Source organism: Lactuca saligna, chromosome 8 (genome assembly GCF_052625555.1).
Source record: "Lactuca saligna cultivar CGN05327 chromosome 8, ASM5262555v1, whole genome shotgun sequence".
Lineage (NCBI taxonomy): Eukaryota > Viridiplantae > Streptophyta > Magnoliopsida > Asterales > Asteraceae > Lactuca > Lactuca saligna.
The window spans coordinates 215,409,123-215,435,054 of NC_136424.1; the positions used below are offsets into that span (position 1 = coordinate 215,409,123).

At 30.1% G+C, this 25,932-nt stretch overlaps 1 protein-coding gene and 1 long non-coding RNA gene across 33 annotated transcripts; one reads left to right on the top strand and one right to left on the bottom strand.

Moving 5' to 3' along the window:
- The first annotated feature begins 19,073 nt into the window (after positions 1 to 19,073).
- Positions 19,074 to 20,188, top strand: LOC145012494 (uncharacterized). Its single transcript, XR_013664542.1, has 2 exons — positions 19,074 to 19,186; positions 19,292 to 20,188. It is a non-coding gene; the product is annotated as an uncharacterized LOC145012494 (long non-coding RNA).
- A 320-nt stretch (positions 20,189 to 20,508) lies between these two features.
- On the bottom strand, positions 20,509 to 25,283 carry LOC145008736 (uncharacterized). Of its 32 annotated transcripts, none has more exons than XM_078967342.1 (10): positions 24,756 to 25,283; positions 24,385 to 24,575; positions 23,871 to 23,999; positions 23,256 to 23,304; positions 23,044 to 23,156; positions 22,715 to 22,946; positions 22,420 to 22,483; positions 21,454 to 21,505; positions 21,237 to 21,276; positions 20,509 to 21,155 (listed from the first exon to the last, which is right to left on the bottom strand). In XM_078967342.1, exons 6-10 carry the CDS (start codon positions 22,886 to 22,888, stop codon positions 21,081 to 21,083), a joined length of 405 nt encoding a protein of 134 aa, XP_078823468.1. In that variant the 5' UTR covers positions 22,889 to 22,946; positions 23,044 to 23,156; positions 23,256 to 23,304; positions 23,871 to 23,999; positions 24,385 to 24,575; positions 24,756 to 25,283; the 3' UTR covers positions 20,509 to 21,080. The 32 variants fall into 32 exon arrangements, 8 of the variants coding, with proteins under 8 accessions (XP_078823468.1, XP_078823467.1, XP_078823466.1 ...); XM_078967341.1 differs by having other exon boundaries at positions 24,726 to 25,283; XM_078967340.1 differs by having other exon boundaries at positions 24,654 to 25,283.
- Between the last annotated feature and the right edge of the window lie 649 nt (positions 25,284 to 25,932).

Consider the following 25,932-nt stretch of genomic DNA (forward strand, 5'->3'; position numbering starts at 1 on the left):
AACCATCTTAACCTACGAAATTTCGGCCCTATAAGAGAACCCTAGCCGATTTCCTCATCTCTTCATCATCATTCTTTGCATTGGGTGTTTGTGACTCCATTAGAGGTGCAACACTTGGGGTACTATGCTTTCAAGAGTCAAGGTGGTTTTTGTTATTGCTACATAACAAGTGAGGTAATCTTCTAACCCTAGTTTTATACATGATTTCAAAAATTGTATGCTAGTCTATAAGATTATTGTGTTGGTATTCAATTTGTATGTTCAATAGAGAAAAACTTAGATCCAAAGCAATTACGGTTGCATGATCACATAAGAATGTGGATACGCTCAAAACCCATCAGTTTTTCTTTTTCTTTTATTTATTATATTTTTCTTATTATTTAAAAAAATTAAAACTTATTATTATTATTATTATTATTATTATTATTATTATTATCAAAAATTAAAACTCATTACTTGTCCATTAATATTCTCTACATAACACAAAAGTGAAATAAAAGCCAATGTAAGTGCCGTAAATAAAGGATTTAAAGCCAAAAGTTTTGATTTGATCGTAATAATCTCTATCTTTTTCTTTAATTATAAAGAAACTGATTTGACATAACTTTAACTTTATACATTGTATAAATGATTCATTCGATTCAATTCGATTCAATTCAATATTTGTTCCATTCATAACAATATTCACAAAATTATTGATCGTCATTCTTATGACAAGTTTTCAAACTAACCTTGTATATATTTTTGATGGATAATTTTAGTTTATTCGTAAGTTGTTATTTGATGTATTTATAGTGGAATTTTTTTTAAGTAACCTAGTATATATTTATATTTGTTAGGTGTTTAGCAATTGTGAAAGTTTAACAGAGTGTGTGCAAGAAACGACACAGTCTCTTGGATATGTGGTTGTTATTAAAAGAACACACACAAAAGGGAGTGGATATGTGTGATCGGGGTGGTGTACCTAGAGGTCCGGAGACGCCCACCAAAAATACAGGCCTGGAAAAACAAATTATCCATCTGAAATTTTTGTTCGTTACTATAAGCCGGATGATGTTTGGAGGTTTAATGTTAAAAACGATGAGAATCATCATGAACCTGCAATGTATATGGAGGGCCACCGATATGCAAGGTGGTTAACCCCAAATGAATCAAAAATGGTTGAAGAAATGAAGATAAAAAATGTCCCTTCACAAGATATTCTATCGGCACTAAAGAAACAACATTCCAAAATGTTTCTACAATAAAAACAATTTATAATGAGTGTTACAAATTTTGAATGGAACAGATTGGAGACCGAAGTCAAATGCAAGTTGTCTTTGGATTTTTTCATTCAAAAGGATATTTATTTAACCATTGTGCAAATGATACAACCAATGCCTTGGAAGATCTATCCTTAGTTCACCCAACATCATTGGAGATATGACATGCATTTCCAATGTCAACGTTACCGATGATGCTACTTTTGGCGTAAGCTTGATTTAATTAATGTCAACGTTAACGATGATGCTAATTTTGGTTTCAAAGAGGGTGTGGAATTGTTAAAAGAAAGCTACGCTGAGCAGTCAAATGAACAGAAATGTAGTTATGCAAAAATATGTGAGACATGTTTTCACCATCAACAACTACAATTGTTAATCCATGTACTATTTTCTGTAATATATTAGTTTATATATTAATGTGCTAATAATTTACTTGTTTATTCAGATGTTTATAAAAATACTCGTGGACGTCCACGACTGAGCAAACAAAAATCCAAAAAGGTTGACCACAAGCCACCCCTACCGATACTCGTAGACGTAGTTTTTCTATGAATAGAACAAATAATATGGATACTAGTGACCTTGACTTAAATTAAGAACCAGAGAGGCGTAGAACGTATTCGTTTCAAGAACCTTCAATGTCTACCTCATACTTTAACCAAGATCAACCATTTAGCACGTACTCGTTCCAAGAACCTTCAATGTCTAACTCATAGTTTAACCAAGATCAACCATTTCATACTTCAAACCCACATATGAATGAAACTCCACATCAATTTCATCCATACGTCCGAAACATTACAGATGTCGAAGGAGATGGAAATTGTGGATTTCGGTCTATAACAGTAGCTCTAGGTCGTAGTGAACATGATTGGCTTCAAATTTGGTACAATCTATAGAGCGACTTATTATCACACTATTCAAGAGTACGCTATGATTTATGGTGATGTTGATTTTGTAAATCGCATAAGTCACCCGTTGAATTACTCTGGGTCGGGTTTTATGTTATTGGAGTATTGGTTGGTTATACCAGAGACTACTATACTCATTGCTAACAGATATGGTGTTATCGTTATTTATCTAAGCAAGCAAGGTTCTTCAACATGGTTCCCACATCAATATGGCCCACAAGACATACCAAATCCTACATATATCGTTCTCTCCCACGTTCACCCTAACTATTATACAATGGTTGATTTACATGGAGCATATCCAATGCCTGATTTTTTGTCTAGGCTTCTCCGTACATACAGATCAGAACATTCGGCTGCATGTGAAACATTATATAGTGCTCGACTAAATGCTTTCAATCCGCATAATGCACCGCACAAATGTAATACATGACTAATAAAAATCCGTGATAAATAAAGACAAACTTTGTTTTTGTTCCATTTCATATAGCCGTTCAAATTTTATAATGTCGTCCGAATTATAAAATGTCATCTGAATTTTAAAATATTGTCGGAATTTTATTCAATTACCAAAATTAATAATAATAATAATAATAATAATAATAATAATAAAATAAATAAATAAAAATAATTAAAACAACAAAAAACAAAATAGGGAAAAAACAAAAAAACCAAAAAAAAGGCAAAAAATCACATCATGGGGGTGGAATTGGAAAAATAAGGGGGGGGGGGGGGGGGGGGGGGGGGCAGTGATAGCATTAACCTAAATAAATACCGTCTCTTTATTTCAGTGTGCTGTAATTGAATAACACTACGATCAAATCAAAATAAAATAAGTATATTTACATGTATGACACTTTAAGTTTCCCTATAATTTATATAGGATTTTTTCATGCCTAAAGTTTTACTATAAATGAATGTGTGCCAAACTTTATTTTCATTCTACGATAATTTGAAAAACGTTAGGCTAAGTAAAAAAATGAGTTGACAGAAATATTTGCCATCGTTTGATGAGTTAAATGACGATGTATGTTCGTTTATTATTATTCAGATATTTATGTTTTTATAAATCACATATTTATATTTGTATGTATTGATTAGGCTAATGATATTTACACAAACAATGCATTTCAAGATGACAATAATGAAAATACTTACTTCATCATTGCCACATTAGAATTTAAAACTAGCATGAAATAAAATTTTAGATTTATTAATATGGTTATTAATCGATAATTTTAGTGGTATCTAATAAAAAATATATTTTTTAGTTATTTAATTCTCATTAACAACTAATAGACTGTGTGCAAAAAGTGGGGTATGGATTTACTTACGTTATTATAATAAAAAGATCCAACTAATAAGACCTTTTGCATAGCATTTGTCTACATGCATAAAGAAACATAATCCAACTATACTTAGGAACTAGAGTGCTTAAAACCAACAATAGATAGATGCATATTTCTACTTTCTAATTGTCACATATAGAAACATGGCTTGCACGAAAGCATGCAATAATGTATTTCCAAAAGATAAATGATCACTTTGTAGATGGGATATCAATATAAACATTAACAGAAAATACAAAATGTTTTTAGTGCATCGTCGAAGTTCGACCTCCTTTTATAAAGGCTGGAAAAAATTAGTTGAATATGAAACCGAGGAAGCATATAATTTTAATCTCTTACATGTCGAAAACATTCTGACGAACTATAAATGTATTTATTTAACATATCTTTTAGATCTTGTGCTCAAATGGATCATTTTTCTAATAAGCATGGTAGAGGTAAATATTGCAAATTTTGTTACGTATGGTGCATTTCAACTGATTATTGCTACGAAACATCCTTAGATTTCTTATATGATGCACTTAGTGTCAATTGTAACCTATTTTTTGTTTCAGCTGACAAAAAGGTGTTAAATAGTGCCATAATTTTTATTGAAGATGAAGCTCAGTATATTATTGAAGTTACTAATAGTAGGGTTGAATGTTTCTAGACACAAGATGAGTCGCTATTTTAGGGCTATTATTTTAATAATACCGCGAATGACACAAAAAGTCATAATTTTTGTCCCATTTGCATTTTCCAGACCTTAATGCATACAAAGCACAATTTGTTTTTATTCTGTTTGTGAAAAAACAGAACATTTCATCTATTAAATTGTTTGAAAATATATTATTGAAGTTACTAATAGTAGGGTTGAATGTTTATAAAAATTTAGGATGTCATTACTAAAAAATTGTCCTCATAGTGTTTTTATCTCAGGTGTGTTGTTATCTTATCCAATAATATTTACTAATATATTTTATTAAAACCAATATTTAGAAAAAAAAAAAAAACAGGTACCTAAGAGTGATTTCTAACATAGACTCTATTATATAAGGTTATAAATTTATAATAGCAATAGAAAAACATTACTAATTCGGTTACTTTAATAAATTTATCATAACAATAGAAAAATATTACTAGTTGGGTTACTTTTACATTTTTAGAGTTTAGATGGATTGATAAGCCTTATAGTGTGTATCCTATACATAGTAATTTTTACATGTTATTTCCAGTGGATTTAGAAGTCAAAAACCACTTTTTGACTTGGTAAAATAACCCCAATTGATGAGACTTAGAATTACAGATCACTCTCGTATTACTATTTACTGAACGAACATATGGAGATTCATAACAATCAATATATCAAACATTAAACAATTTTTACATCTTTACCCCCTTCTAGTTAAAGTTTATTTTCAATTTATATCATTTTGTATCCTTATTACCTCAATTTAATATATATATATATATATATATATATATATATATATATATATATATATATATATATATATATATAAAAGTTATTGTGAGAACTAAAAAAAATGTGAACTTGCAAACTCCTAATCAACTCATTATTTTTTAAAACCAAAAATACAAATCTTCTTAAAATAGTGTGTCTAAGCCATATATAGGTTGAAAGAAAAGATTTGACATTTTTTTAAATTTATTTGTATGCACAATCAACAATTTTATGGACTGCGGATGTATACAATCAGCTGTGAATGTGCTCTTCAACAATCCATATAACTTTTGATTATGCTCATAAACAGTTCATATGACTGCTGATTGAGCTCATCAACAGTTATACTAAAAAACCAAAAAAAAAAATTATAATTTTTTTTATTTAGCCTAGATATGACTTAAACGCACCATTTGGAGATGACTGATGTTTTTGGTGTTGAAAAATGATGACTTTATTATGAGTTTGCAAGTTCTAAAAAATCTTTTGCTCTCTCTCTCTCTCTCTCTCTATATATATATATATATATATATATATATATATATATATATATATATATATATATATATAAGAGAAGGATTAAAAGTAATTTTATAAAATACAAAAGGATATAAATTGAAAATAAGATATACAGGATCTTTTGAACTCAAAAATTCATTAGACCTAAATAATCATTTTCATCATAAATTTTATTCACAAGTTTTTGAAATTTTTGTTGTTGGATCCTAAAAAACAATTCATAATTGTTATTCTTGTGATGCAAAACAATTCAACATAAACAATTCAACATCATAACTGTCACACCCCAAAACCAAGAACATCGGAAACGTTCAGGGGTGGAGGACGTCATGTGAAGTATCATAACAGTGTAAAGTAGTAAACAAGCAACAACATCATCCATTGCATTAAAAGTAAAGTTTTAATACATGTGTGTTCTTTTATAGTAATAAGACACCAAAATATGAAATCAAAAATAAAAGACGAGTCTTGTCTGTGCTCCGTCTTCTCAGAACCTAGTCATCGTACCTGTCTACTGGTGACCTAAGAATACAAGTTATTTGAAAGCGAGTAGATCAGCATAAAGTTGGTGAATTCATAAGTATTTAAGTGTCATTACTCTGTTTTGGAAAGCTGTTATGAATTCCATGTAAATCTTTGAATGAAACATTTGATATAAATGTGAAAACCCTAGAAAATCCCATATTTCCTACTAGTATAAAAGTACTCTTCTACCAAGACCTGAATGTTTTTCTGTAACAAAGATGTTTTTTCCCCTGTATGACTACTATTAATAATATACAGTTTACCTCATCGTTTATGTGAACGTAACACAAAATAAAAGTAATAGGGAAAATATAAACATTTAAGTATTATCCTTTGGTACTAGGATAAACACGACATAGTAAATGTCGAATAGTATTAACCGTAGGCATCCATAGATGTGCATTGTCCTCTGTAGCTAACAGCAGGGTGTAGGAATGGTTAGTCCTGTAAAGGTACCTTTGTAAAGTATTAACTGTAGGCATCCGTAGATGTGCATTTACCTCTGTTGCAAACAGTTGGGTTTCAGAATGGTTAGTCCTGTATAGTATCCTTTTGTACTAGGATAGATACATCTAATCTACATGTATAATATGTAATAGTATCTCATCACATAGTATCTAGGTAAAACTATCCATGTAAGTGTATCCATGTAAGTGTATCCATGTAAGAGGATCCATGTAAGTGTATCTCTTCATATAGCATTTAGTATAGACTCATGAATGAACTGACTCAGATGTAATTCCTTGTAATAGGAATAATGTTTTGTATCCCCTAAACTATCCCTATAATAGTTTACTGGAATGTAATAGATGTCCAAGAAGGTTTATACACCCTTGCTACCCAAGAGTGTGGGAACTGAACGAAGAATGAATGCTCTCATATCAATACATATACATATGAACATAAGTGTATAGATATTGTTTTGATCAAGAAGATGAAAGAGGTTTTGTAAAATATTTAAGAGTTTAGAACAATAAATAACAATGACTTGATGTGATTTTATAAAACATTTCAAAAGTATTTCATTTGATAACAAAGTATTTTAAGACAGAAAACTATTTCATGTATCACATTTTGAAGTATGTGAAATCAGTTGGTTGAAAACACAGTTATAAATTACATGCGATTGATTCTATAACATACTGTTTTCTACTTGTATTTCCCCCCATTTAAGCATTTAAAATCCTTTAAAACATTGATTAAGCGGTATGAACTCATCTGTAGTTGGTGGTTTGGATGAACGGATAAGGTAGGATGCTAGGTGTCAAGTGAGGACTTGTACACACTCAATGATCCTAGTTAACATATAATAACACATATATGTATCCAATTAGTCTTTAAAATACTAATTGACAAAGTTAAGACATCCCAAGATATGTAAAACACCTTATATAAGTGTTACAAGTCATAAGGATTGCATCTAAGTGCTATAGGACCTTGCTATTGTGTTTGGGGTTCAAGGGTAAACTCCCTTGGAGTTTACGGTTTTGTGACCATAACCCCCATGGGTTTACGGTCGTAAACACATGAGTTTATGGCCGTAAACTCATGTTCTTTTGACTAATCATTGTTTTGAAGCTCTACTAGTCCTTTAGAAGCATTTCTACTTGATGGTTAAGCCTTTGGAAGAGATTAGGGCACCATTTCCCTCCTTTGAGAAGTTTACGGCCCTAAGACCATTTCCTTTTGGGTCTACTACCGTAAACCCTTATGGATTATTGTATTTTGATGTTTACAAGTCCTAAACATATAAAGGAATGAGTCTATGCAAGTTACCAAGGCTTAGGAAAGGGATAGAGACATTTTGGCCCCATTTGTAGGGTTTATGGTCCAAGAACATCTTGGACCATAAACACCTTGATCTTGGTGTTTCTTGGTGTTTTCTTTGATGTATGAAAGTGTAACAAGCTTTACAATACACTAGGGTAGGAGTACTTACTAGTTAGAAGCTTGAAAATGTACCAAAAGGCCAAGAACACTAGTGTGTGTTCTTGGTGAAACTTGAAGATTCAACCTTTTGGAAAGATTTCATGGATAGAAGTGTGTTAAATCACTAGATTAAGTGATATACTAACTTGAAAGGGATAGAAACACTTACTAGATGGTGATCTTGAAGAAAGTTTTGGATGATACTTGAGAGAGTTTAAGATTTGGATCTTGAAAGTTGGAAAAATGGTATAAATAACTAAGTGTCACCTTTATACAACTTCCCTTTAGGGTTTACGACCGTAAACCCCTTGTTTAGACTGTAAACTCTAAACTTTTGATGTGCCGGGACTTATTTGTTGCCCCATAAAGTCTAGGGCATCCTCTCTCCTGATATCTCCTAAGTTGTTTAAACATAAAATACTCAAACTTATTCCTAAAACCGTGAAAGTTTCCAGAAACTGTTGTGACTTCTATTGAATGTAAATATTGTACAGAATAAGAAATTTCGGGTTGTCACAATAACTTCATAACTAGATGTGCTCATTTCTTTTTTGTGTTTTGTTTTCATTGTTATACATGTTGCTAGAATTATAAACATTAAAACAAAAAATAATTATTTAAAAAGAAATTAAAATAGTTATAAAGGAATTGATGATTGCCTAAAAACCATAATCTTTCATTCATTAAATATGATTAGGTAATTATATTTTTAATATTTTATTTATTTGACATTAGTATTAATGGTATGTTCTGCAATACATCTCACATCATAGATCTATTGTTATCGCTACGTTGGCAATGACCATTATGCGAAAGTTGATTTACAAGAATCGCATCCAATGTCGAGAGTTTTGCCACTTTGGGGTTGCAACATATCAAAACGTTCGAATGGGTGGGAAATAATGCATAATGCTCGATGGAATTCATATATTTCACAGAATGCTCAGCGTAATAATTGTAATATTCGTATAGTTGATGTTTCTGATAATTAATAAAATTAATTTATATATTTGTAATAATTCATATTTTATTGTTAATATTAATATTTTTCTATTAAAATAAAAATATCAATGTGTATGACAAAACTAAGGTAAATGAAAACTGTGATTTTTATGTGTGCTGTGTTTGGTAATACCAATAACTTATTTAAAATATTAATTCTTTATTATGATTTTTTTCTATAAAAAATTAATTAATTTGGTTACTGTGGTTCCTATGGGTTATAACCTTATATTACATATAAGCGTTTTTCTGATTAAATTAAATATGATCATATTTACGATCAAATCAAAATAATATAACTATATTTATATTTTTAGTACTTTAAGTTACCCTACATTTACAATTAATTCCTTGTCTTTATTTCAGTACCGTATAAATAAATAACACTACGCATCAAATCAAAATAATACAATTAATTTACCCTATATTTATAATAGAAAAATTGCAAGAATGGTCCCTGTGGTTATGTGGAAATTACCACTTTGGACCAAAAAAGTTTGAGCTAGCACTTATGGTCCACAGGTTTTCATTTTGCTGCGAGTTTGATCCATTTGTTTTGAGTTTTTTTTATAAAATGTTAATTTTACCCTTTGCTTTTCCTTTTTTCAGTTTTTATTATAGAAATAAAAAAAGAAAAAAGAAAGTACCCCTCCCCCTACGAATCTCTCTCTCTATATATATATATATATATATAATCACGAGACCCATTTAGCCATTCTCACATTCTTTTCCACAATCTATCTTCTCTGTCTCACCCACCTTCATGCCATCTGATACTCCATTATCCCCAAAAACCGCCAACATCTTCGTTAGAGACAAACTTCGACATATCAGGAGGGGAGAGATCAAATCTAGAGCGATGATGTAATCAAAAATCTAGATCTAGGTTCATAAAGATTGAACTTTCTCGTGTAGACAAGAAAGGTTTTGTGTTTGGGATTGGAGCTCCGATACCGACAGCCACCCACCTTTCTTTCCTCTTTCTTATTCATTTAAATACTCCCTCTCCTCGTTCTCTTTAAATTTTGAGATCCGATTTTGCAGAAGAACACTACAAATTTGATTTTACCGAAGGACGAGTGTGGGTCAGTGACAAGAGGACAAATGAGTGATTTCTAATTCACACACACACACATACATATACCTTCTGAAACTATTTCAGATTCGTACATACATACACATATCGATTTCAGAAATGAAAACATATACATCCAAAATGATTTTTGGGGATGAACATACAAACATCAATTTCCAAAACAAAACCTACACATACACTCATACATACATCGATTAAAAATTGGATTTTATGGTTTTTCTTTTGAGTTCCAGAAAAAGATTTAGATTTATGAGTGAGTGTATGTGTGTGGGTCTGTGTGTTTGTTCTTGAGCACTGTGGAATTTTGATTAGGTGTGCCGTGTGCGTGAGTGTATGTGGTGTTTTCATTAAGAGGGAATTTTGATTAAGAGATGAAGAAGATGGAGTTCTTCTTGGTAAAAAGAAAAACGATATGGGATATGGGGGTATATAGTGGAGAGAGAGAGATAGAGAGAGAGAGAGAGAGATAGAGAGATGTATTTTCTTTTAAATATAAAAGTATTTAAATAAATAAAAAAACTAAAAAAAGCAAAAACCAAGGGTAAATTTGTCATTACAAAAAAATTAAAGTAAATTGAACAAAAATAGCAACAAAATGAAAACGTTTGAACCATGAGTGCTAGTCCAAACATTTTTGGCCAAAAGTATTAATTTCGACCTAACCAGGGACCATTCTTACGATTTTGTCTTTATAATAAATACCCTATCTTTAGCTCATTGAAATGTAAATGAATACCATTACGATCCAATCAAAATAATATAACTATATTTATATTTATGATCCTTTAACTTACCCCTAAATTTATAATAAATACCATATCTGTAAATGAATACCACCACTACAAATCAAAATAATTTAAGTATATATTTTCATGTATGTTCCTTTAACTTACCAAACAATTTCACGGGTTGTATAAGTGTCTTCTTTTTATTTTTTACCCCCTAAACTCAATCTAATCAACCATTTATTTTTTTGATTTGACATCATTTTTTTGTATTTTCCCTTTTTCCTTTTTGTTGTTTTTTCTTTTCTTTTATTTATTATTTTATTTTTATTATTTAAAAAAATTATAACTTATTATTATTATTATTATTATTATTATTATTATTATTATTATTATTAAAATTAAAACTCATTACTCATCCATCAATATTCTCTACGTAACATAAAAGTGAAAAAAAGCCAAACTAAGTGCCGTAAATAAATGATTTAAAGCCAAAGGTTTCGATTTGATTGGAATAATCTTTATATTTATCTTTAATAATAAAGAAAGTGATTTGACGTAACTTTAAGTTTATACGTTATATAATCGATCCATTCGATTCAATTCAATTCAACATTTGTTCCATTCATAACATCATTCACAAAATTTTCGGTCGTAATTCTTATGGTAAGTTTTCAAACTAACATGGTATGTATTTTTGATGGATAATTTTAGTTTATTCACAAGTTGTTATTTGTTATATTTGTAGTGGAATTTTTTTAAACCGTCAAAGTATATATTTATATTTGTCAGGTGTTTACCAATCGTGAAAATTTAACAGAGTGGGTGCAAGAAACAACACAGTCTCTTGGATATGTAGTTGTTATTAAAACAACAAAGACAAAAGGAAGTGGATATGTTTCACAAATTATTTTTATGTGTGATCGGGGTGGTGTACAAAGAGGCCCGGAGACGTCCACCAAAAATACAGGTCGAGAAAAAAAAAATTGTCTAATCAAAATTTTTGCTTGTTACTCTAAGTCGGAGTTTGGAGGTTAACGATTAAAAACGATGAACATAATCATGAACGTGTAATGTATACGGAGGGCCACTCATATGCAAGGCGGTTAACCCCAAATGAATAAAAAATGTTTGAAGAAATGAAGATAAAAAATGTCCCCCTATGGGATATTCTATCAGCACCGAAGAGACAAAATTCCAAAAATGTTTCTACAATAAAAATAGTTTATAAGGCGTGTTAAAAATTTCAAATGGATGAGCTTGGAAACCGAAGTCAAATACAAGTTGTCTTCGGATTTTTGCCTTGAAAATGATATATAGTTAACCATCGTGCAAATGATACAACCAATACATTGAAAGATCTATTCTTTGTTCACCCAACATCATTGGAGATATGGTGTGCATTTCCAATGTCAACGTTACTGATGATGCTAATTGTGGCGTAAGCTTGATTTAATCAATGTCAACGTTACTGATGATGCTAATTTTGGTTTCGAAGAGGTGTGGAATTGTTAAAATCAAGCTACACTAAACAATCAAATGAACAAAAACGTAGTTATGCCAGAAAATTGTGGGATATAGTTTCACCATCAACAACTGCAGTTGTTGATCTAGGTACTATTTTCTTTAATATATTAATTTGTATAATAATGTGTTAACAATTTACTTGTTTATTCAGATGTTCATAAAAATACTCGTGGACGTCCACGATTTAACAAAAAAAAATCCAAAAAGGTAGACCACGACACCCCATCCATACCAACGCCCATCCCTACCGATACTTGTAGAGGTAGTTTTTCAAGTAATAGAATAGTTAATATTGATACAAGTGACCTTGAATTAAATCTAGAATCGGAGAGGCATATCACATATTCGTTTTGAGAACCTTCAATTTCTAACTCATACTTTAACCAAGATCAACCATTTAGCACGTACTCGTTTCGAGAACCTTCAATGTCCAAATCATACTTTAACCAAGATCAACCATTTTATACTTTAAACCCACTTATGAATGAAATTCCACATCAATTTCATCCATACATCCGAAACATTACAAATGTCGAAGGACATGCAATTGTGGATTTTGGTCTATAGATGTTGCTCTTGGTCATTGTGAACATGATTGGCTTCAAATTAGGTACGATCTATACAACAAATTATTATCACACTATCTAGAGTACACTATGACTTATGGTGATGTTGATTTTGTAAAGCGCATAAGTCACTCGTTGAATTACTATGGATCGGGTTTTGCGGTATTGGATTATTGGTTGGTTATGCCAGACACTGCTATAGTCATTTCTATCATATATGGTGATATTATTATTTATCTAAGAAAGCAAGGTTCTTAAACATGGTTCCCACATTGATATGGCCCGCAAGACATACCAAATCCTACGTATGTCATTATCCCCCATGTTCAACCTAACCATTATGTAATGGGTGATTTACATGAAGCATACCCAATACCTGATTTTTTGTCGAGGCTTCTCCGTACATACATATCAGAACATTCAACTTTGTATAGTGCTCGACTAAATGATTTCAATCTGCATAATGCACTGCACAATTGTAATACCGAACTAATTAATATCCGTGATAAATAGAGACAAACTTTGCTTTTGTTCCATTTTATATAGCCGTTCAAATTTTATAATGTCGTCCGAGTTTTAAAATATCATTCAAATTTTAAAATATTGTCGAAATTTTATTCAATTACCGAAATTTATAATAATAATAATAATAATAATAATAAATAATTAAAAACAACAAAAAACAAAATAGGGAAAAAAACAAAAAACAAAAGAAGACAAAAAAATTCACATCATGGGGGTGGAATTGGAAAAATAAGGGAGTAGTTAAAACATTAAGCTAAATAAATACCTTATTTTTATTTCCGTATGATGTAGATGAATAACAATGCGATCAAATCAAAATAAATTAATTATATTTGCATGTATGACACTTTAACTTTCCCTATAATTTATATAGTATTTTTTTCATGCTTGAAGTTTTACTATAAATGAATGTGTCCCAAACTTTATTTTCATTCTACGATATTTTGAAAAACGATAGCCATAAGTAAAAAAATGAGTTGGCCGTAATATTTGTCATCGTTTGATGAGTTAAATGACAAGGTATGTTCGTTTATTATTATTCAAATATTTATGTTTTTATAAATCACATATTTATATTTGTATGTATTGATTAGGCTAATGATATTTACACAGACAATGCATCTTAGATGACAATAATCAACATACTTACTTCATCATCGACATATTAGAATTGAAACTAGCATGACATAAAGTTTTAGATTTATTAATATGGTTATTAATCAATAATTTTACTGGTATCTAATCAAAAAATATTTTTTAGGTATTTAATTCTTGTCAACAACTAATAAAGTTGGTGCAAAAAGTGGGGTATGGACTTAGTTACGTTATTCTAATAAAAAGATCCAACTAATCTAACCTTTTGCATAGCATTTGTCTACATGCATAAAGAAACAGAATCTAACTACACCTGGGAACTAGAGTGCTTAAAATCAACAATAGATAGATGCATTTTTCTACTTTGTAATTGTCACATATAGAAACATGGCTTGCATGAAAGCATGCAATAATGTATTTCCAAAAGCTAAATGATCACTTTGTAGATGGGATATCAATATAAGCATTAAGAGAGAAAACAAAAACTTTTAGTGCATCGTTGTTGTTGGACCTCGTTTTATAAAGGCTGGAAAAAATTAGTTGAATATGAAACTGAGGAAGCATACAAATTCAATCTCTTACAAGTCGAAAATATTCTGACGGACTATAAATGTGTTTATTTAACATATCTTTTAGATCTTGTGCTCAATTGGATCATTTTTCCAATAAGCATGGTAGAGGTAAATTTTGAAAATTTTGTTACTTATGGTGCATTTCAACTGATTATTGCTACGAAACATCCTCAAATTTCTTATATGATGCACATAGTGCCAATTGAAACCTATTTTTTTTGTTTCGGGTGACAAAAAGGTGTTAAATAATGCCTACGTTTTTTTATTGAAGATGAAGTTGAGTAAGTCCAAAAAAACACAAGGATGAGTCGATATTCTAGGACTAATCTTTTAACAATACCCCGAGTGAGACAAAAATTCGCAAATTTTGTCCCATTTGCATTTGCCAGACCTCAATGCATACACAGTACAATTTGTTTTTATTATGTTAGTGACAAAAACAGAACATTTCATCTATTAAATTGATTGAAAATATATTATTGAAGTTAATAATGGTAGGGTTGAATGTTTATTAAAATTTAGGGTGTCTTTAGAAGGGTATGATGATGGTGACCATGGTCAAAATTCTTATGATGGCAGTTTCATAGATGACCGGATAAACCTTACAGTGCAAACCACACAAGCTGCTGAATGTGATATGATGGTTATTTATAGGTATGTCGATGTTCCTCTAAATTGTAATTATGTAAATTTTCTATCACAATGTGATATTATCAGGCATGAAAGGTTATTTTGGTCACTTCGAAAAATCTACATGGAACTTATTTTCGTTTATGTGACAGACGATCTTCACTCACCTAATCACCCGTAATCAGAACACCACAGTTCCCCATGGAACCTAGTCCTGATATATACCCAATCCATTATGATGGAGGAATTACATCCAGAACAACAAATCCTACGCACAACAATATCTATTCCACATCTGTCTCTTTCAACACAAAGAGGCTCTCTTCAGTCACCAAAATCCCAACCACGACCACCGGAATCCTAGGCACGCCACCGGAATTCGAAAAAGGAAGTTAAGTTTTTGTCATGGCGAGTCACTTCTAATTCGTAACCTAGAGAAGGAAATCTTAATAGATATTGAATCTATTGTTGCTAAAGAGCCGCCATGGAAGGCAGAAGGAGAACCCATGGATGATTTTAATATTGATGAGTTCTATCGAGGTATTGATTTTGATGCATTGGAGGAAGAAGCTAGATAATTGAGATCGCGATCGGAGGCATCGGGGAAGGTGAATGAAAAACCGTATGATCAAAACTTGGATTTTTTGGATTGTCCGTCTTTGGATCTGGGAATTTAAAGGTTATTTATGTCATTTGTTAGAGGTTTGGGGTGTGGTGTAAATATTACTTGAATGTGATGGAACGTGGGATGTGTGCAGTTATAAAGAGAAAATAATGGTAGTTGTGGTAAAGAGAAATCAAGATTTGTATATTGTTTTGAATATTTTGGACATGGATAGAAACATGAATAAGATGCGTTTTTTAACAATTTTAAATAATAGGAACATAACTTAATTTGAAACAAAAAATAGATTTGATAAAAAGTTAGGAAAACATTATCCTCATTCTATTTTTCCTATCAATATCCCAGGTTTGTTTTTATCTTATCCGATAATATTTACTAAGATCATTTATTAAAACCAGTATTTAGAAAAAAAAAAAAAAAAAAAAAAAAAAGGGCCTAAGAGTGAGTTCTAACATGGACTCTATTATATAAGGTTATAAATTTATCATAGCAATAGAAAAATATTACTAGTTGGATTACTTTTACATTTTTAGAGTTTAAATGGATTGCTAAGCCTTATAGAGTCTATCCTGTAATTAGTAATTTTTACCTGTTGTTATTCCCACTGGATTTAGAGGCGAAAACCCACTTTAAGGTCGAAACCTTGACTTGGTTAAATAACCCCAATTGATGGGACTTAGATAATAATTATATATTACTATTTAGTTAACGAAACATTAAGATTCTTTTTTCCATCCCTACTAACAATCAATTTATCAAACATTAAACAAATTTTACATCTCTACCCCCTTCTAGTTAAAGTATTTTCAATTGATATCCTTTTGTGTTTTACAAACCTACTTTCAATCCTTATTACCTCTCTCTCTCTCTCTCTCTCTCTCTATATATATATATATATATATATATATATATATATATATATATATATATATATATATATATATATATATATATGTGTGTGTGTGACTGGTTTATTGTGAGAACTTAAAAAAACATGTGAAATTACGAAATCATAATTAACTCATTATTTTTTTAAATAAAAAATAAAATCTTCTTGAAATGGTGTCTAAGCCGTATCTAGGATGAAAGAAAAGATTTGACATCTTTTTAAAATTTATTTTGGAAATTTGCATGTATGCACAATCAACAATTATATGGACTGTGAATGTGTACAATCAACTTTGATTGTACTAATCAACAATCCATATAACTGCTGATTATGGTCATCAACAGTTCATATGACTAATGATTTCGCTCATCAGTAGTCAATATGACTGCTAATTGTGCTCATCAACAGTTATACAAAAAAACCAAAAAAATCATCAATTTTTTTTTGAGCCTAGATATGACTTAGATGTACCATTTGGAGAAGATTGATGTTTTTGGTGTTGTATAATGTTGAGTTGATTATGAGTTCGCAAATTCTAACAAATCTTCTGGTTCTCAATGTATGTATGTATGTATATATATATATATATATATATATATATATATATATATATATATATATATATATATATATATATTAAATTGAGATAATAAGGATTGAAAGTAGTTTTATAAATTAAAAAAGGATATAAATTGAAAATAAGATATAGAGGATCTTCTGAATTGAAAAATTCATTAAAACTCAATAATCATTTTCATCGAAAATTTTATTCACATTTTTTTTTAATTTTTGTTGTTAGATCCTACAAAACGATTTAAAAATCGTTATCCTTGTGATGCAAAACGATTTAACATCATAACTTTAGAATTAGGTGTTTTCATTTCTTTTACTTGTTTTGTTCTCATTGTTATACATCTTGCTAGAATTATAAACATTAAAATAAAAATCAATTATTTAAAAAAAAAATTAAATTAGTTATAAAAGAGTTGATGATTGCCTAAAAACCATAATCTTTCATTCTTTAAATATGATTAGGTAATTATATTTTTAATATTTTATTTATTTACTTTATTATTAATGGTATGTTCCACAAGACATCTCACTTAATAGTTCTGTTGTTATTGCTACGTTAACAATGACCATTATGTGAAAGTTGATTTACAAGAATCGTATCATATGCCTAGAGTTTTGCTACTTTGGCGTCACAACATATTAAAATGTTGTGACGGGTGGGAAATAATGCATAATACTCGATCGAATGCATATATTCTACCGAATGCTCCGTATAATAGTTCTAATATTCATATGAAGTCTCTAATAATTAATAAAATTAATTTATATGTTATTAATACTTCATATTTAATTGTTAATATTAACCTATTTCCAATAAAATAAAAATATCATTGTGTATGATAAAACTGAGGTAAATGAAAACTTTGATTTTTATTTATGTTGTGTTAGGTAATATGAATAATTTATTTAAGCTATTGATTAATTATTATAACTTTTTACTATAAAAGATTAATTAATTTGGTAACTGTCGTTCCCAAAGGTTATAACCTCGTATTAAATATTAGCATCTTTATAATAAAATTAAAATATGATCATATTGACAATAAAATCAAAATAATATAATTATATTTATATTAGTGCGGTGTAAAATAATACCACTACGATCAAATCAAAACAATATAACTAATCTGCCATTTATTTATAATATATACACTATCTTTATTTCAATATTGTGTAAATGAATACCTAGATGCAATCAAAATAATATAACTATATTTGTATTTATGATCCTTTTACTTACCTTATATTTATAATAAATATTATATCTTTAAATGAATTCCACTATGACAAACAAAACAAAATAATATATATATATATATATATATATATATATATATATATATATATATATATATATATATATATATATATATATTTCATGTTGTTGCTTTTAACTTACCCTACACATTACATGTTGTACTATAAGTGCCCTCATTTTTCTTTTTTCCCCTTAAACTCAAAACCATTTATTTTTTTGATTTAACATCTTTTTTTGTTTTTTTTTTCGAACTTTTTTTTTGTTTTTTGTTTTTCTTTTATTTATTATATTATTCTTATTATTTAAAAAAAAATAAAACTTATTATTAATATTATTATTATTATTATTATTAGTAGTATTATTATTATAAAAAATTAATACTCATTAGTTGTCCATTAATATTCTCTAGATAACACAAAAGTGAAATAAAAGGCAAAGTAAGTGTGGTAAATAAAGAATTTAAAGCCAAAAGTTTTGATTTGATTGGAATAATCTTTATCTTTTTATTTAATAATAAAGAAACTGATTTAACATAACTTTAACTTTATACGTTATATAATATCACGATTCATCCGATTCAACTGAATTCAATATTTGTTCCATTCATAACAATATTCACAAAATTATTGATCGTCATTCTTATGGCAAGTTTTCAAACTATCCTGGTATGTATTTTTGATGGATACTTTTAGTTTATTTGTAAGTTGTTATATGTTATATTTATAGTGGAATTTTTTTAAACTGACCAGGTATATATTTATATTTGTTAGGTGTTTAGCAATCGTGAAAATTTAACAGAGTGAGTGCAAGAAACGACACAGTCTCTTGGATATGTGGTTGTTATTAAAAGAACAAAGAAAAAGGAAGTGGATATTTTCAAATATTATTTTTATGTGTGATCGGGGTGGTGTAGCTAGAGGTTTGGAGACGTCTACCAAAAATACACGGTCCAGAAAAACAAATCGTCCATTGGAAAATTTTGCTTGTTACTATAAGTCGGATGATGTCTAGAGGTTAAATGTTAAAAAGGATGAACATAATCATGAATCTGCAATACAATGTATATTGAGGGTCACCCACATGCAAGACTGTTAACCCCAAATGAATCATAAACGGTTGAAGAAATGAAGATAAAAAAATGTCTCCTCATAGAATATTCTATCGGCACTGAAGAGAGAAAATTTCAAAAATGTTTCTACATTAAAAACAATTTATAATGAGTGTTACAAATTTCGAATGGATGAGCTTGGAGACCGAAGTCAAATGCAAGTTGTCTTCGGATTTTTGCATTTAAAAGGATATATATATTTAACCATCGTGCAAATGATACATCCAATGCCTTGGAAGATCTATTCTTTGTTCAACCAACGTCATTGGAGATATGGCGTGCATTTCCAATGTCAAACGTTACTGATGATGCTACTTTTAGCGTAAGCTTGATTTAATCAATGTCAACGTTACAGAAGATGCTAATTTTGGTTTCGAAGACGGTGTGGAATTGTAAAAAGAAAGCTACGGTAAATAGTCAAATGAATAGAAATGTAGTTATGTAGAAATATGTGGGACATATTTTTACCATCAAAAACTACAGTTGTTGATCCCTGTACTATTTTTTGTAACATATTAATTTATATATTAACTAGGTGGGAACCCCCACGTTGCAGGGATCGAATGTGATAATTTTTTCCGTTGTTTGTTCTTTGTAAATGTTATTTGATGAACTATTTGTTTATAGTTTGAGTATTGTTATGGAGCTCGTCATGGATAATTTTTTTGTTATCGGATAAGCTATTTATCGAAATATAAACTTCATGGGTTTATCCTTTGGTTGATGGGATAGAACTGGAGAGTCGGATTCAACGGATCAATTTCTTCATGGGTTTTTCCTCATTAAGTGTTGTTTAAACATAACATCGGATAGTTCAAAGAACATTTGATAAAATGACAACACATATATCTGATTTAACCAAAGTCACCACAACAAACATAAAAAAAACAAAAGAAAAAAATCAATTTGTTGATCAGTGTGTTTGTTACAGTATGCTAATAAGTTCAATCGTCGACTTTGTTAGATTCCATAAGCCTTGAGAAAAGAAAAGAAAAAAAAAAAGATATCAAACATTTTTAACATCTATAGTTTTTGTAGCTGTGTTCTTACTCAAAATTATGTTCACATATATTTAGTTTACTGTCCATCATTCCATTATTTGCTAACCCTGTGATGATAAAATTTGGTATCTTGATGTTCTTTTTTGGCATTGATCCGAACTACTCCACAACAGATTGGCGAATCTAGTTACCATCACCATGAAATCAAACGCTCATACAGAAGATTATGAATCACAAAAAACCTCACCACTTGAGTTCTACAATCAGCTGAAGATTATGATGCTCCATTTATAATCTGGAGCAATATATGTTCAATGTTCGCTTCAAGGGGCTATTTGAATGAATTGGTCAATAAGGGGGTGAAGCTCATTTGTATCACACCCAACCTTAGCCTTCAAATGCTCAATAACTTCTTGATCTTTCGGGTCAAACTTCACTTCGACTGGTAATTTAGGCAAATCTGGAATCAGCCCCTAAAGGATGCTCCACTTCGACTGGTAATCCAGGCAAATCCTTCGAGAGTGTCTAAAACAAAAATAATTTAATTTTTTTTTTGTTTTTATTAAATTATTTGAAAATAATTAAAGTAATCAAAAGTCAACATACCCTTGACTTGGTGCACACATCTGTTCCAAAACCTCCAATCCTGTTTCAAAATGTCAAAAAACTGAAACTGAATAAGCAAAGGAAAAACGTAAAGAGTGTATATATGTTTGGTTTATAGGATAAATGAACTAAAAAAAAAGTGAATTTGGTTTTTGGATAAATGTGATCAAAATGTTGAAACATTTTTTAATGGTTTACAAAGGGAATAGGAAAGTACCAAATGTACACAACAATGATCTTATCAGTGTAAGAAGTAGCATCCAAGACATCTAAGACGAAACAATTAATTTGAACATAAAAAAACCAATCTTTCAACAAAATTGAAATATGAACAAAAAAAACATTATATAAGGGTAGTTCAGTCAAAAAGTATTAATGATAAAAAAAAGATTTTTTTTATTGATAAAATCAGTCAGTTTCAATAAAAAAAATTGCATTCAATTTGAACATAAAAGAATTGTAAACACTATCCCATTTTACTACACCGATGCATATTTGAGTGCAGGGCCAGATTGATCTTTCAGCAAAATTGAAATAAGAACAAAAAAGCTATACATAGGGGAAGTTTAGTCACAAAACTGTTAATGATAAAAAAATATGTGTATATAGTCTCTTAGCAATTACTTAATTGTTGACTAATAACTTTCATTTTCAGAATATATATAAATTAGAATTTTACTTTTTAAACTATCATTTCATTTTCAAAATAAACGTCATCTGAGCTTTGAATTAATCCACTATAAAATTGATGTGAATAAAAGTTTTTGAACTTCATTAACAAAGTCTAAAAAAGATTTTTGATCCTTAAACCTTTTGTTTTGATGATTTGTATAAGACGCCCGATGTTTTAAAAAAAGTACACAATTTTTTTTTAAGAAAAAGTTATGATAAATATTTTTTATTGATAAAATCAGTCAATTTTTATAAAAAAAATGCATTCAATTTGAACATAAAAGAACTTTAAACACTATCTCATTTTACTGCAATGATGCATATTTGAATGCAGGGCTAGATTGATCTTTCAACAATATTGAAATAGGAACAAAAAAACTGTATATATAGGGGTAGTTAGGTCACCAAAACTGTTAATGATAAAAAAAAATATGTGTTTTTTTACTGCTAAAATCAATCAATTTTAACCAAAAAAACAGTTGCGTTCGATTCAAACATAAAAACTGCATACTCTGTCCCATTTTACTGCGTTGTGGTATATTTGAGTACAGGGGCAGATTGGTCTTGCAGCAAATCTGAAATACGAACAAAAAACTATATATAGGGATAGTTTAGTCACAAAACTGTTAATGAGTAATATATTCAAAAGAAAAAAAAAAGTAAGATTCAAAAGTAAACAAAGAGTAAAAACAAAAGCTCCTAGATTGGAACATGTGTGTTTGGATGTGGTTATACGCGAGAGAGAGAGAGAGAGAGAGAGAGAGAGAGAGAGAGATAGTAACTTGGATCGGCAATGACTACAATACCTGAACCGGAGAAGTCACATGGGCCAGACACCTTGCCTTTGTTTTGGAAATAGTTGTTAATCGCATAGTCACAATCGTCATTTCACATTTCTTATTTCTCATTTCATTTTCCCTAACGGTTTGTAATAATAAATACCGAAAAGTTAAAACCTTAGAAATGAATGCTGAAAACATTAGATGATGCAATTTCCACCTCAATCGTAGCAGCTTCTTCAATCTCCTTTCATCCTAACTGGTTAACAATATAGTAAATTAGTTACACATCATAACCATCTCTAAATTGAACAATTCCATAAATGGGCCTACGACTTGAACCAATGATCACTAACCTAGAAGCTTTCCAATTATATACGACCTTTTGCATGAGTTTCAAGAAACATCTTCTCTCCTCTCCCCCAAACCCCCATCTTCATGATGAAACTTGTTGGAGAAAGTGCTACCACTGAAAACAGTTGTAAATTTAAAACACACTTCCGACCACCATATAATCAAAGAATCAAGAAACACAAATATACAAAATAACTGTGATTGAATTTAATACCTTTTGTTCAATGTTGGTGTTATTGTTCCTGATGTAGATGCTTCTTTTTCTGTGTAAAAAAATAAAATAAGAAAGAATAATCTCATTCAGGAAAATAACGAAAATCCTTTGCTCCCGCGAGGGATCGAAATTGCTTTTTTGTCAAGTATATTTTACTTGGGTTTTTTTTTTACCTTTAACCTACAAAAAAAGCAACCAAATTTTTTGGGTTGCCTTTTTACCCTCACATTATATATATATATATATATATATATATATATATATATATATATATATATATATATATATATATATATATATATATATATATATATATATATATATATATATATATTTCTTTTTTTCATTCAGGTTATTTATGCAGGGAAAATGTTGATGTACGTAGGGTTTCATTTTCTACCAAAAAAGTATTCATTATCATTTGGATAAAATTACCTTTTTACCCTTACATTATATTTTTTCATTACATCTTAATATTCAAAATTTGACAAAATTTAGTCAATATATATAACTGCTAAAGTTGAAATTATTTCTTCAATACATATACAAAGAGGCTAATTTGGTCAAAAGTATTATACATATTAATTTCTATACTATCTAGTCAAGAATGAATACCTGCAGACCCACCCATGAAAATGCATTGCTAAAATGAGAGTAGAAATAGTAGCACAAGCTAATAGAACTGTAGACAAAGTAACAACATTGTAGTTAACATTTGGATTTTGCACCATGTCAGAACACAATCTGAAAAGAACAAAAACAGAGATTTAAAAAAGTTAGGAAAACCCTTAAAAATCCCCTTTTGATCACAAGAAAAAATTAACCTAATACCCATTGTCTTTCCCGTAATCTATTCAACAATTTAGAGACTTTTAGTGTTTGAAGTTTTCAAAGAATAAAGATTTGCTAGGAAAAAAAACCTTCAAACTTGACTTTTTAGAAGATGCATCTTTAAATCTTGGTTTAGAACATTAAACTATCGAAAAAAAAATAATCACATTCTTACCAGTAAATTAGAATCAATTCAAGAAGAGTAAACTAACTTATTTAACAACAAAATATGACACGAAAAGTAAAACCCTAGTTCAAGATTTAAAAGTCGTATTCAGAACAGTTAAAGAAAAATCACCGTTGGGAGCTTGTAAGGATCAGGAAGCATAGAAACTTGTGAAGGAGGGAAGAACATATGCAAATGAGCTGAAAGCAAAGCCACTAATGAAATTGATGCTATTACGCACTATAGCAGTCGCCGCATTAACCCTAACTTCCTCCATCTCTTTTTTTTGCATCTCTATAATATTTGTTTTTTTTTTTACTTTGCTGAAATCAATGAAGACACCAGTTACACACACAGAACCAAGAGTGATTTTTCTTTAAATAAAGGAAGAGGCATCTGACCTCTGAATAGCAAACCCTAGAGAAGTTACGGAGTATAAAGCACAAATTAGAAAAAATTAGGCTCAAATTGACCTGAATCGGGTTCGCCATCTCCGGTAATACCTTAACAGGGGCTTTTGCTGGAGGCTTTCTCCGTTTCTCGGTCTTGGTCTGCACGTAGGTCTGTTGAATTCACATATCCACTGTGCTTTACCCCCGATTTCTCTTTTCCCTTACTTCTGTGTTGTAGGTAAGGAAGAGTGGACGGCATCGGGTATGGCCGATATGGAACCTCCACCGGAACCCTAAAACGTTGTTACCTTGCGGTTTTGTTGGTCAGCGAAGCCCACGTACCAAAGAACCAAAGCCGATAGATGGTCATGGTGAAGAAGTATACTTGCAGCAGATTCTCGGACTTCGAGTACATTGCAGTCGGTGTTTCCCTCTAATCGCACATTTGACGAAATCAGTAGACAAAGATGAAAGGGCTTTGAGAGAATCTGAAGCAGTCGATGGTTTTGTGGTAGTTGTGTCTAGAAGTGTCGTTTAGAAATGGAGGAATCTAGAAAATAAATCTTGGGAAACACAGGAACCGAGGCAGAACCGGTTGGGGGAGACTTGGAAATGACATGTATCTGCCTCATCCTCATCTTTACACCACTTAATAAATTTAAAGACCAAATTGTCAATACCACAAATTTTATTACCAAAAATCTTAATCATTAAAAATATGAAAATTTATGGGTCATTTTTGCCAAAAAAATCATCATGTTTACTATTCCTAAAAATGTCCTCCTTTAATATATATAAGAATGTGCTAACAATTTACTTGTTTATTCAGATGTTCATAAAATACTCGTGGACGTAGCAAACGAAAATCCAAAAAGGTAGACCACAACACCCCACCCATACCAAGCCCCACCGTGACTAATACTCGTAGACGTACATTTTCTATGAATAGAACATATAATATGGATACTAGTGACCTTGACTTAAATCAAGAACCAGAGAGGCATAACACATATTCGTTTCGAGAACTTCAATGTCTAACTCATACTTTAACCAAGATCAACCATTTAGCACGCACTCGTTTCGAGAACCTTCAATGTCCAACTCATACTTTAACCAAGATCAACCATTTTATACTTCAAACCCACTTATGAATGAAATTCCACATCAATTTCATCCATATGTCCGACACATTACAAATGTCGAAGAAGATGGAAATTGTGGATTTGGTCTATAGTAGCTGCCCTTGGTCGTAGTGAACATGATTGGCTTCAAATTAAGTACAATCTAT